General features: G+C 39.6%; 1 protein-coding gene across 5 annotated transcripts in view; it reads right to left on the reverse strand.

Annotated features, from left to right (window-relative positions):
• LOC111869846 (mitochondrial coenzyme A transporter SLC25A42) overlaps positions 1-14,296 on the reverse strand; it is an 18,679-nt gene extending 4,383 nt beyond the window's left edge. The window contains exons 1-5 of one of the 5 annotated variants that reach the window (XM_023861673.2): positions 13,850-14,296; positions 6,478-6,624; positions 4,543-4,697; positions 1,956-2,260; positions 543-808 (exon numbers count right to left, since the gene is read on the reverse strand). In XM_023861673.2, coding sequence (XP_023717441.1) covers positions 543-808; positions 1,956-2,260; positions 4,543-4,662 — 691 coding nt within the window. In that variant the 5' untranslated portion in view covers positions 4,663-4,697; positions 6,478-6,624; positions 13,850-14,296. Of the gene's footprint in view, positions 1-542; positions 809-1,955; positions 2,261-4,542; positions 4,698-5,389; positions 5,698-6,131; positions 6,154-6,477; positions 6,625-13,399; positions 13,828-13,849 lie in introns of those variants that run through there. The other 4 variants (XM_023861674.2, XM_023861672.2, XM_023861677.2 and 1 more) reach the window with 4 other exon arrangements.
• Between the last annotated feature and the right edge of the window lie 325 nt (positions 14,297-14,621).

Here is a 14,621-nt window from a genome sequence, read left to right on the forward strand (position 1 = left end):
ATTTAACACACACACACACACACACACACACATATATATATATATATATTTATTAAAACATAACTGTGACATTAATGCTGGATAAGCACTACCTTCTTAAAAGGGTCACAGACGATAGTAAAACACATATATACCCATCAACAGAGTACAAGTCTGTCTGTGCTAGGAATATATTGTATATGTGAAAAGCACAGTGAAGTGTGCATGTTACATGACATGGTCAAAGATGGGTAAAGATATAGAAACTGGTTGGAACCAGATCACAACAATTTGGCAAATGATCAACAAGCCCATTGCCAAATTACATCACCTGCTACATTTACATAATAGGCCCTGTATGTTTCCAACATCTGTGAGTAGTGACTGTCTCTATAAGAAACATCATAAACCTCATGTCATTTCTTTCAAGGCATCACTCAGAACCAGTTTTCAGAATATTTTCATTCCACAGATGAATGAATACCACCTAAAACATGCCCTTTGCTGTACAATGCAAGTTGCAGAAATCAGCAAGGAAATATTACAATTTCTTATATACATACCCATGTAATTTCTTTTGAGAGTATCATATGTGAAGAAACTAACACCAGCATAAGGAATTACTCCAAGAACAGTTGGTAGGTACCCTCGGTATAAAGTGCGTGGTCCCTCTTCATACCAAATTTTAACAAAAACCTCTCGTAATGTCCGGTACTGTTCTTTATGAGTGACAGCCATTCGAGCACGGGCCAGGTCCAAAGGGTAGGTCAGCGACTGTGAGGTTACACCGGCTAGTGAGCCAGCAAGGAACCTCGTGAAAGAAGAAGTCCTGAATGAACAAAATATCTTAAAATATAAATACCCATACAATACAGAAACATGAGGCTCTGAAATGATAAGGTATTTTTATACAGAATATCAGGAATTTGTGCCTATGGGTTCCACCACACAATTCCTTGAACACTGACGGGAAAATGTGATTTGATAACACTTCAACCAGTGCACAATTTTCATGGAAAACAAAGAGTTTAAAGCGACGTGGCACATGTTGTGTGTTCCCCATAATCACATTTTTCACGAAAATTATGTGTTGGTCAAAATTTTATCACAGGAAATATCTGTCTTTATATTCATAAAGGAACAGCATAATGGAGTCAGCAGGTGCAGAACTCTGTACCATGCTGCCAGTGTATTCTTTTGGGTCTTCCTATTGAAATTTTACATACACTCCCCATCTCTCCCATGCGTGCTACATGCCCCATCCATCTCATCCTACCTAATTTTAGTCAAATTACGAAAATTACAAATTACGAAACACCTCATTATGCAGCTTTATCTTAGGCCCAAATATTCTTCTCAACCCCATTATCATTCACCCTCAGACTATACTCCTCCCTTAATGCCAGAAAACAAGTTTAACAACCATACAAAACAAACAAAACAAAACAAAAAACACACGCACACAAACTCCGTGACCTGTAGTCCGCAAGTGAACTATACTGATCAAGTGACCACCGCTGGTCAGCGAAGTTTGCGCCAACTTTTGTGGAGAAACAGTTTCTCAATTATCGTCACAAGGCTGAGTGAACCCTGTTCCAGACTCACTACTACTGAGAAAATCTGGTAGCACCGGGAATCGAACCCGAGACCTCTGGATCTGTATCCAGGAACTCTGACCACTAGACCACAGAGGCTGTCACCATACAAAACAAGAAACGTTATACTTTGTATAATGCAGTGGTTCTCAACCTTTGTGAGACTTTGGCCCGGTAAATTCTTTTTTTATACGATGGACACCCGCTACCGGGCCACGGCCTGGTGGTTGAGAAACACTAGTATAATGTAATCTTCATGTTTTTAGGTATCAGTCATTAGGACAAATTACTGTAAACTGAATTTAATCAGCTCTTAATTTCTTCATGAATACAATTCTGACTTGTTAGATATCAGTTACAAAACAAATTAAATTAGCGTACTTGTGGGTTTTGTCGACATCCACATGAAGGATCCTCTTCCACTGCTCGTGTGCAGTAAACTGGATCGCAGAGTAAGGAATGATGCGTGCCATTGTGGCAGAATTACCACGCCACAGACTAAGCAAACCTTCATTTCGATAAGTGTTGCTTAGAAAGCGCAATGCTTCTCGCGCTGAGTACCGAGACTCCGAGATTTGAAAATTTATTTTTGTGCGGTCCATAGGAGCAATTGTGGTTTTGGCAGCTCCACCTGCTATTGCTCCAGCTATCAGGCTTGTCACCACATGCTCAGTGTTGGACAGTTTCTAAAATTGAATAAACTCATATAAATTATTGTACAAACAATATTAAATCAGTATATATTACTTTATCTGACCTTTTATTACAAATCCTATTTTACAGTCTTATGTATTAACTTAATTAACTTAAAAGTTTAAAATTTTTAAGTTTTAAATTTAAAATTTAAAGGTCACAACATGTTTTGGCCAATATGGCAATCATCAGGTGTCAGAATATATCTAATGGGGAAACTGCTGCTTTTACATGTGTAGGTCCCTTGGATGCAAACGTGTGTCTGTAACATGTGAAATTTCATAACAACTCATTGTTGCATGTGTGGACTGGTGGGGAGGCCGGTGGAAACTTCTGGTGGCATATGACTCAAGCTTCCAGCACAAGTTATCGAGGGAACTTCTGGTGTCATTATGTCTCTGAGCGGTGTCACGCAGAATGTGAGGAAACTTCTGGGGTTAGTGAGCCAAGGCACATGTGGAAGAAGACTAGGATTGAAGAACTGTGTCCAGGAAGAGAGAACCAGATCTGAACTGCACATCGACAAACAAACACAACGAGAATCAGTCATCCAGTGCAGCTGGTAATTCCTTTGGATTTACCAGGATGGGGAGGATGTTGGGAATTGAGACTTCTTTCCCCTTTAATCCCTTGACTTATGATCCATGACTGCATGTGTGTTTGCTCTACTAGTTGTTGCGTGTTATTTGCCGAGTGAGTAAACATTTCCCTGCTGTGACATAACAGTAGATGTGCTGCCGGAGGTGACGTTTCCCACTTGCCCGATATACATAAATCAGCTTTGACAGTGGTGTTGACAGAAACCAGTGGTTAGCCAGCATGGACAGTTCGACAGTTCTACAGTTTGACATTCTAGTGAGAGTAGTTAACACAAAAGAACCGACTGTGAAACAACTTGTTCAACATTTGTGTTATAGTTACGTTGAATTGTAGTGACGGCGTTGAGTAATAAAGTGATGTCACAAGAATACGCTTTGAGGTCTTGTTTCACAACAGTGTATGTGAAGTTCTTTGTGCGTCATCTGGTTACTTATTTGTGTACTCACTGTAATTAGAGCATTGTGCTTCTTCCTACTGAGTTCTTTCACACATATTACAGACACACAAGCGCGTCCGAGGGACCTACACGTGTAAGAGCAGCAGCAACAACAGAAAGCAGCGGTTTCCCAATTAGATATATTCTAACACCTGATGATAGCCATATTGGCCGAAACAGTTGTGACCTTTAAATTTTAAACTTTTAAGTTAATAAATAGTTGCACATAAGATTGTAAAATAAGATTTATAATAAAAATAGAAGAGCTCAACAGGATGCTACAATACAATATATCTTTATTTGACATCTCACTATTTGTAACCACATATGCTTATTGCTCTGGCCAGAGCTTCCCTGACGTAGCATAGTCTCCCGCATTTGAGTTCAAGAATGGGTCAGAGAATTGGGTATGGAATCAGTGAAGTCAACATGTCACCAGTTTCAACTGTGTCTGTATATTTCCGAGAATAATTTAATCACTACTTTTGTATCTAACTGTTCTCAGCAGAATGTGAAGTGGATGGGTTTGAATTCATTGATCGAGATAATGATTGCAGGGTGCATACACATTATAACAGGTAATTAGTTACAATATGCCACACTCCCTCACAGAATGTGGCTGCAATCACTGGTCTCGACATTTCCGGCCACACTTCTCCTCATACACAATCCAGAGGTCATAAACGGAACTGAGAAATTCTTATGTTATCAATGATCAAACTGATTTGCAAAGCCACACTTTCAATCAAAAATCAATACAACAGGATAAATGAGACACCATTCAATTTCAACATTTCACAGATCCTGTCAGATTGTGGTATTCTGGATTACAAAATTGTGTAGACTGATGGGAGGTTACCATTGTTCAGGATGAAATTTAAATCTCCATTTTCAGTGTGTAACTCCTTGTCTGGTTCCAATCGACCATAGCTCTATACTTCTCCAAAGTTTTTCAAGGTTAAAAACTGTGATCTTAAATACAGTTGTTTTAAAGTACCGCCACGGATTTGGAGGCAATAGAAACCATCTTCTCTCCTACCCCTGATGACTGCAAATACATGATTTGCATTTTTGTGGCCTGTTATCAAGATCAGGAATACACAAATTTTAGACATCCTGAACATCATGATCAGTAGACTACTACAATCTGAACCCCTCAACAAAGAGAAGTACATGTGAATGCAGTTATCCAGAGATGATTAACCAAATTGCATGAACAAAACATAAATCAGAACTCACAGTTTCCTTTTTAACTGCTGAGTCATGGTGCTGTTTTCTGATTGTAAGCTTAGAGCTTTCTTCCTTTAGGACCACTGCTGTGTCTGCTGGTGTCCTTCCCTCCACTGCATTGTGGCGCATAACTGAGTCTTGTCGCAAGCCTTATATCAACACAACTATCAACACAATCATTAACAAGCTATAAACATGTATATTTCATAAAGATGATGGCCTTCTGGATTAGAATGCCATGTAGTTCACAGAGCCCAATGTTTTGGCATGCTCAACTTGCCATTTGCTTCTGCTGGTTCCTTGCTTGGCTTAATCTTCAACCCTGAAGATGGAGGCAATGTGTTCCAAAAATTCTGAGCTCACTCCAAATCACATAGCATTGCAAGCATTGCTATGCCATAGCTCAAGTGGTTAGTCACTGGCTTCCAACCGCGGCAGCTCGGGTTCGATCCCGGGTCTGGTCAAGTGGGATTTGTGGTGGACAAAGTGGCGCTGGGGCGGGGTTTCTCCAAGTACTTCGGTTTCTCCTGCCAATCTTCATTCCACCAAATTCTCCATCATCATGATCACCCAGGGCAGATACAATAGGCCAATCAGTGGCCGCCATGCCGAGTGGACGCAGCTGGACTCCACCCCTCACTAAGTGACTTAAAAAATTAAAAGCGAGAAGATCACACTCTTCATAGTTATTGCCAGGAGAACCCCAAATACAATCTATATTTCACACTGGTTCAGCCCTTCCTCTTTGCACTAGTGGATATAGGAACTCTCCTGACATTCAGAGATACATACTGCCTCCATCGTCAAGGCAAAAGAGAAAAGAGGGCGTAACCAAGAAAAATGATTTAGCATGTACCTTTGAAATATAAAAAATGCTGCTCATGTCCGTGTGCTGCAAAGATCCAACAGCAAAATCAACATTAATGGTGGACAATGATGAAAGTCCAAAATCAGTAATCTGCATTTAAAATATGCGCACCCTGCTGTACCTTCTCTTCTGAATGTGATGTGAAAGCTGGGGCAGATGACACTGCTAGGCAACAGCAACCTAAACATGTTTCTATGGCAACCAATACATATGTCAGTGGCAATGAATCAACACACAGTACTAGATATATGGCATAGTCTGCTGTACTAAGCCTAGACTGACAGAAGCCTTGTATATATTATACATACTAGATATTAAGACTCAATTGTAAATAAGTGTACATAATGACAATGGACTAATACTATCAACTATGACTGATGAATGACAGACCCAACCTCTCATCAGAGAGGTTGCCCCACATGGACAGGACAGTAACTTTCATCTAAAAAGAAACATCTGGTCATGAGCCCCAGCTCACTACAGCATGTACTAAGACTTCTCAGTCTGCTGTATCTTCACCGGTTGTCGTCTGGTAACAGCTTTCATGTTCACGTCCTTACTGGCCAGCGACTGTTTCACAAGTCACTCATTGCTTCAACTAACTCCCAAGCTGGTGGCCACCTCACGCCAACCTCCTACTACTCTTCACTCTGCCATCGCAAGATCTTTTCATAATTGCAGGCGCCCCTCATTATACAGTACTGGCACGGAATGCACAGAAAGCACCTACCCCAACAGTTCTTCTATTGTTGCAACACATAACTATCACACGGACCGCATAGAGAACACCGCTTCACAGTTACTCCATTGTTGCAAGTTATGAATCTGTTGCCTAGCAATGGACATGTTTGCAATGCTGTTCCCTAGCCACAGCTGTCCTCTGCTGGCTTCACAGTTCTTGCCTTGAGTAAATATGCCACAATATATTCCTACAGTTCAAAGCACATGATACACCATTCAAGGTATGATATTTCCAACCTGAAGCCAGACCTTCTGGAAGGATGAGGTGATCCTGTATTTATTTACAATTAAAGTCACTGCTATAAGGTGAGGCAAAGTACAGTAGTATGACATACTGTTTCTTTCCAGGAAATATGAAAGCATTCCAGTATCTTTCTAGGGATCCAAAACCATCTTGTCCTTTAATATTGTTTAGAACTATTTCAAACAGTCACATCCTCCTTGTCTTCTCCCTTTGCATCATAACACACTGCAACACCAAGCTGGAAGAGAGCAACAAAATAAAATACACAAGCAGATACAAGGTATACAGTGATCTGGGATGTGACACTCTGTAGTATGGTAAATACTGATGTTTTAGAGGAACGTACTGCCTCCATCTTCAGATTAGGACTTCTTGAAGACAGCTGGTATCCATCCAAAAAACTACATGAAACCAGCGAGTGAATTGGCATAGTAGTAACACTGTGGACTCATTTTGGAGATGCTTGTTTTGAATTTCAGTCGTGCCATGCAACAGCCTAGCTACTGACAAAACAAAAAAAAAAAAAAAAAAACTCAGGGATTTTAGTCTGCAAGAGAACTATACCGAACGAACGACCGCCGCTTGTCGGCGAAGTTTAGTGTCAACTTTTGCGGATAGAGGTGTCGGGTGGTCAGCGCAACGATCCCCACGGCCGTCAATTTCGGTTTTCTAGACTAGAGCCGCTATTTCCTTGAAATAGTTCATCAATTATCATCACAAGGCTGGGTGCACCCCGTTCAAGACATACTACTTCTCAGAAAAAATGTCGTAGCGCCGGGAATCGAACCCTGACCTCTGGATCTGTAGCCAGGAACACTGACCAATACACCACAGAGGCAGTTGCCTAGATACTGACAGTATCATAAAAAAATACCCCCTCCTCCAAAATATGACATCACATCCCAGATGACTGTAATCCTGATGGGTTTTGTCGTCGATTTCTTCAATCCCTCCAGGAAAATGCCAGAACAGTTCCTCAAATTAGGACCTGACCACTTCCTTCCACATACTTTCCAATTTATCATCCACTAATCAATTCTGTGTTGTCTGGGCTACTGACAGCATCAACAAATAAACTATAAATAAAATGGAGACCAATATTATTAAATGTATCACAGCCACAAACAAAAAATAAACTCTGTGGCTTTAGTCAGCAAGTTAACGATACTGACCAAGTGGCCGCCGCTTGTCGGCGAAGTCAGTGCCAACTTTAGCGGATAAGGGCGTCACGTGATCAGCGCAACGGATCCCCCTGGCCATTAATTTCAGTTCTCTAGACCAGAGCCGCTATTTCCTTGAAACAGCTCCTCAATTATCCTCAAGAGGCAGAGTGGACATCGTTCCAGACCCAGTACTTATCAAAAAAACCCGGTAGGTAGCGCCGGGAATCAAACCAAGACCTCTGAATCTGTAGCCAGGAACTATGACCACTAGACCACAGAGGCGGTCATGTATCACAGCCACAAGGGTTTCATTCTCACAGCCAAACACATTTTAAAATCCTGTTTTCCACAAATAACCTAATTCACTAAATCACTATTCCACTTAATAATCTGAACTAAGAAAACATAAACACATTTCTTTTAGTTAATTTTGAAATTCATGAGCATAACAAACCATTCCACCATTGTTTTCAGCTCAAGAAATTTCACAAACACTTTCATTTTTACATTCTCATACATGCAGCACTCAAAGTGTATCATTAGTGTAAACAAATGTAAATTAGCCCTGATATTTTAATGAATAAGACTGTTTCTGGCACACCTGAACCTGTGGACCTGGTTTCTGGAATATGTCTATCTTCATCTGTTGCCTGAACAGCTTAGTGGACTTTTTTCATATCTGTCATTTACAAGTGTTTACAAGTACCACATGAAGGTAACTTGAAAATTGTGTACTTTAAGGAACGTTAACTAAGTATATGGCCCAAGGTCTTTCTGTTTCACTTTTTATTTTCTAACAAGTGACAGGAGGTTGGAGAAAACTGCATAATGAGGAGCTTCATAACTTTTACTCTTCTCCAAGTATAATTAGAATGATCAAGTCAAAGAGGATGAGGTGGGCGGGGCATGTAGCACAAATGGGGGGGATGATGAATGCATATAGGACATTGGTGGGAAAGCCAGAAGGAAGGAGACCACTGGGAAGACCAAGGCATAGGTGGGTAGACAATATTAAAACGGATGTTAGAGTGTCAGGATGGGATTGTATGGATCGGATTGATCTGGTTCAGGATAGGGACCAGTGGAGTGCTCTTGTGAACAAGGTAATGAACCTTCAGGTTCCATGAAATGCTGGGAAATTTTATTGTTTTAATACACACAGTAGACAGAATGTATCATCATTAAAAAAACCTTGTTTCAGTGAATAAAATTGTTTCTGGTATTCCTGAACCTGTATGGTTGGGTTCTGGAATTAGGCTGTCTATGATGCCTGAATGGCTTAGAGGACTCTTTTCATATCTGATATTTACAAATGTTTACAACTGTCATAAGAATCTAACTTAAAAATTATGAGTACTTTATATGAAGGTTAACTACTATATTGCTCAAGGTCTCCCTCAGAAGGTTCACAGCTACTCAGCTGGTCAAGAGATTCCTTGCTTTCATGAAACGAAATATAATTATTAGACAGACCCAGCTGAACTCAGAGGTTGTGCCAAAATTCGGGTGCTTAATGTCTGGTTTCCCACCATGGTGGCCTGGGCTCAATCCCAGGTCAGGTTATGTGAAATCTGCGGTTGGCAAAGTGGTACTGAGGTGGATTTCTCCTGAGTACTTCTGTTTCCCCAGCCAATTCTCATTCTACCAACTGCTGCATATTCATTAATCATCCTATCGTTTACCCTATAGGATAATGGTGGGAAGGGCGCAAGGAAAGAGACAACTACGAAGACCAAGATGTAGGCAGGCAGATAATATTAAAATGAATCTTTGAGAGATAGGATGGACATGATTGGTCTGGCTCAGAACAGGGACCAATGGTGGGCTCCTGTGAACATGGTAATGAACCTTCGGGTTCCATAAATTCCTGGGAAGTTCTTGAGTAGCTACAGAGTTGGGGGCTTCTCAAGAAGGGCTCAGCTACATGAAGTTAGTTTAGTTAGTTGGTCTCAATACTGACAGCATCTATGAATAACCAACTTAAAATAAAGTTGAATCCACACCACTGCATTCTGGGATGTGGCACTATGTGGTTTGTTATGTAGTAAGAGTCTGGAGGCCCTTGTTTCCTACATCTTCAGGTATAAGAGTAAGGTATACAGAAAAAGCTCGGTGATGTAGGAGAGAAGAATGACAAGGTCCAACAGCAAACACTATAAGACAGACTTCTTGTTCTTCCTCCAATCGTAATCTTCTACCCTGACCTTCCTATACTAGTAAAATGTCAAAACTGACATCACAATTCGTACATTAAAAAAATCTCATGAAACATATTCATGAACATTTACAGCCACTGACTTCAGATGTCCCTTCCAAGACATAAAAATCACACAAGAAAAAATGCATAAAAACCATCATTTGTCACAGTACATAGGTCGTACCGAAAGTCATGAGCAACTTTTTTTTTTTGCATGCAACCTGGGAACAGCAGACGAAAGAGAGTATGGTGGTAGGTGGAACCAGCTGTTGTGTTAACCTTGAGTGTCTTGTGACGTCAATAGCTTGCATCACGTGACCAGTATCACTCCTCATAAAATGGCCGACAATGATATGTTGTTTCACCAGCGTGCTCTCATCGAATTTCTTGTGAAAGAGGAAATCCCTGCTGCAGAAATTCACAAGACTTCAGCATGCTTATGGAAGTGTGTGCATGGGTGCAAGCAGTGTTCGAAGATGGGTGAAACATTTTAAAGAGGGGAACACCAGCATCGAAGATGAGCCTCAGAGTGGTTGTCCTCAAACAGCCTCAACTGAATGCAACAAGGAAAGAGTGGACGAGATCATTCAAGATGACAGGCATGTGACTGTGGACACAATAGCCCAAAAACTTGGAATAGGGCGCAGTGCAGTACAGGAGATGATTGAAAGCTTGGGCTATAAGAAAGTTTGTGCTCGTTGGGTTCCACAGTTATTGACCGAAGACCACAAAGGTCAGAGAAAAGCCATCACCTCAGACCTGCTGCAGAAATATCGACACGAAGGCGATGATTTTTTGCTCTGTATTGTGACAGGCGACAAAAGCTGGTTTCACCATTTTGAGCCTGAAATGAAACGGCAGAGTATGGAATGGCACCATTTGCATTCTCCATCAACAAAGAAGGCACAGACAGTGCCATCAGCTGCAAAGGTGATGGGCACAGTCTTCTGGGAAGCAGAGGGGTTTATTCTGGCTGAATTCCTGGAATCTGGGCAAACCATCAATGCTGCTCGTTATGTCCAGATGCTGCACAAGCTCCGTCATGCATTGTGAGATAAATGTCTGGGACGAAACATCATCCTGCATGACAACACTCACACCCACGCCGCTCGCCTCACATTGGAAGCAATTGCAAAGATGGGGTGGGAAGTTCTTCCACAGCCCTCCTATAGCCCTGATCTGGCACCCTCCGACTACCTTCTTTTTGGATTTGTGAGGGATCAGCTGCATGGACAACGTTTTGAGACAAGGGAGGCAATTGAGAAAGCAGTGCGTCAGTGTCTTCGGATGGCTGGAATGGAATTTTACAGAAGGGGAATTTTCAAACTCCCAGAACGCTGGGAGAAATGTGCACAAAGAAGTGGCGATTATGTGTAAAAATAAAGAAAGGTCTGTAGATTGAGGTGGTGTATTTGGTTTGGTATAGATCTATATTTTCTTGACATCGGCACTATCTGGAGGTGAGTAGTCAGCTTCACCCCCCCTGCCGCTTTAACCCCGGGAAAGAGCCCCCAGTACCCACTGCATAGGAGGTTGGGTGGACCGCAGAGCCGGTCTGGACAACATGGAGAAGTGAAAATTCTTGACCGTACTACCGGGACTAGAACTCTGACCTCTTGGTCATCCAGCCTGTAGCCAGTTGCTATACTGATTGTGCTTCCCCATCTCACTGTAAAGACTGTATCAATAGAAGTTATTATATAAAGAGAAGTTCTAAGAAGAACACACAACAGCTATTTCCCTTCAAATGCTATGATCAATACTGCAAGGCTAGCCAGAATTATAAACTAACAATCAGCAATATCAATTCTTCACCCAGAATATGATTCCCATCCATCTCAATATCACAATATTAAGCATCTAAACCCTTTAAGAGTACATATGGCCCAAATTAAGAAATTTACTCACATAGCTAAAAAGAAATGGGCTATGGTCATTTCACTCATTCATTTATTCATTTATTACATTTCTGTTAATCCAGGCTGGTAGAACCATTGCATATAGAGGAAGTCAAAGAACATGCAGTCATAAAAAGATTTTGTCAAAATTAAATATAAAATTAACAAGCAAATATAAATATTACAAGGTAACAATTTAAAAAATTATAAATATAGATAATATTTTGAATTAATAAACAGATAAAACAATTCAAATTATCTAACTTTGTACATAAAAAGTCATTAAATATATAAAATGAAATGGAATTTTAATAGCATATTAGCACATCTATTACCGCACTCAAGTCATGGAAAGTTCAATCATCTTATAAAAGTGTGCTAATTAATAGAGGTACAACCACAAAACTACTTGAGCATAAAATACTACCAGTTTGTAATTAGCAGTCATAGAACAAGAAAAAGATAATAAATGACCATAAAATATAACAACGATTTTATGCTGTCTAGGTGGTTAACTAGTTTTATACTTAAGAAACTCATCAACAGTAAAAAAAAGAATGCTCATATAAATACTTTTTTAATGTTCTCTTAAAACTTTTAATGTCACATGCCAATACTTTAATATTATCTGGAAGATGATTATAAATCTTGACACCTGCATAAGCAGGACTTTTATGAAACATTGTTAGATGAGTCGTTTGTTGGAAAAAATTGGAATAATTCCTAGTATTGAAACTATGAATCTCAGAATTTTGTCTGAACCAAGTTTTATTTGCAATCACAAACAGGGCCAAGGAGAATACTGGCAAGAGTATAGAGAATATTACATAATATATTTGACTTCAACAGCCTTGGCTACTGCATGCATTGGCAAGAGTAAGAAGTTAATTTCATAGTTATCTTTGGCTGTTCTCTGTTAGGTCTGCTGCAGAAAATTGGAAAGAGACAGGAAAATTATATTTTTCCTAGATCACAATATTTATGGATTGATGATCCACTTCTATGCATAAGTTCCACTATTAATATTCTAACTATATTAAGTTTACTCAGCATATCTGCAATTTGTAATAATTAGTCAGTCTTTCAGATACTCCAATATTCATATGTTTATTGGAAAAATGAACTATTAACACTCACACAACTTTCATATATACAACAATTAATTCCACTATGTAGGATCCCACATGAGAATTTATTCTCGACAGGTTTTATGGAAGGTGAATAAATGAATGAAATGAGGATCTCACAGAATAAGCCAAGCAAGAAACCAGCATGATGCATCTGTGCTTGCTTGGCTTATTTTTTGACCATGAAGATGGAGGTGACATGTTTGTCTGAAATGTCGGTTGACTTTCAATGGACTACATAGTGTTACTTCCCAGAAGACAGAACTATTCCATTAATTTCACTCTTCTGTATACTGCAAAGTTGGTGGAAGGACAGCAGATGTTAAGTGTGCCCAAAGTTTTCTTTACTCGTTCTGTCATATTAAGGGGAAACTAGTCCTACCTGCAATATTCCCATTGGTGAGAATTAAACATTTCCCTTTCATTCCCAAAATTTCAATAAACATTCACCTCAAAAAGAAAAAAAAACTTGTAATCTATGGTAAAAAATTTCTATAAATGTTCCTGAAGTGAACACAGCACTGGTAGTTTGAGTATCCATGCATAAACCTTCTTGGCAAATTTCTACAAATGGACCATAAGCTTCCAAACACCATTTAGAAGAAATTATAAAAGTTTTAAAACTTACATGTGTCTCTCATATAACATAATTCTAAATTCATTAAATAATACTTGCAATCACAATCAAGATTTTGTCCACACAAATGAATTAGTCATTTCATGCAGGTACTCTTCAATGCAGCAAAACAGCCAATTTTATAAATGCTACAATTTTTTGTACGTGCTTTTATTATATTAATAATCCTAATTCAATACTGCTAACAGAGCCTCTAAAAACACCTCAGTACACTTATAGTCTTACAACGCATAAAATGAAAAGAAACGGACGTAGGGCTGGCTTCAGCAAGAAATACGCTTAAGTATAAGCTGCTGCGTTTCTTCCATATCACATGCGAGGTCTTTCATTAACTGCTGCGTTTCTTCCATATCACATGCGAGGTCTTTCATTAACTATCAGACAAACTGCAAGTCATCTATGTGGCTCGAACATGTTAATTTCCATACTTGCAAAACATACCTCTTTTCTTGATCGCAATCCTGATAGGGTTGTCTATGCGAGCACTCAGTACCTTTACTTTGCCGACAGTTGCAATGAATGAGAATGAGGGGTTATTTCACCACTGTACTTCCTTATATACCCAGTCCAATAGACTCTGAATGAAAGGTTCATAACGTTCATAACGGGGATGATCGATTAGGCTAATAGATAATTATATGGAGACGGAACTGCCTGACAGTCTGATCCACAATTCCGACTTCAACTGTAGTTCGATTAAAGAGAATAATACTTGTTACAACAATTAATTAGGTTCATAATTTGAACACCGATATAAATCGAAAGTTCAAAGGGCTCTGAACCTTACATTTTCGTTGTAACCATTTGACCAGAACCGTACATTCACATCACAATTCTCGATCTTTGTACACAAATAGAATCATAAACAAAAACACATCCTACCATCCTACCACACATCCCACCACACATGTACTACTGTATGAAAATATTATGTTCCAAGCGTATCATAGTTATCCGTTTCGTTTATAATACTTAGGTGTAACGTGGCCAAATTGTAGTTTATTACGTAAAAAGTAGATCAAAATATACTAACAGCGAGTACATCGTTAACGAAGAATTCCAATGTAGTCAACAAAACATATTTTTCATACCAGCTGTAGTTCGCGCTTTACCTGCACACAGACATACAATTCCACCCTATTCGTTGGCAGTGTCATCTTTAAATCGCATTCACGTAACCACAACTAATTTTGGTGGACACGGTAGCTCAATC

Source organism: Cryptotermes secundus, unplaced genomic scaffold (assembly GCF_002891405.2).
Source record: "Cryptotermes secundus unplaced genomic scaffold, Csec_1.0 scaffold286, whole genome shotgun sequence".
NCBI classification, from domain to species: Eukaryota; Metazoa; Arthropoda; class Insecta; order Blattodea; family Kalotermitidae; genus Cryptotermes; species Cryptotermes secundus.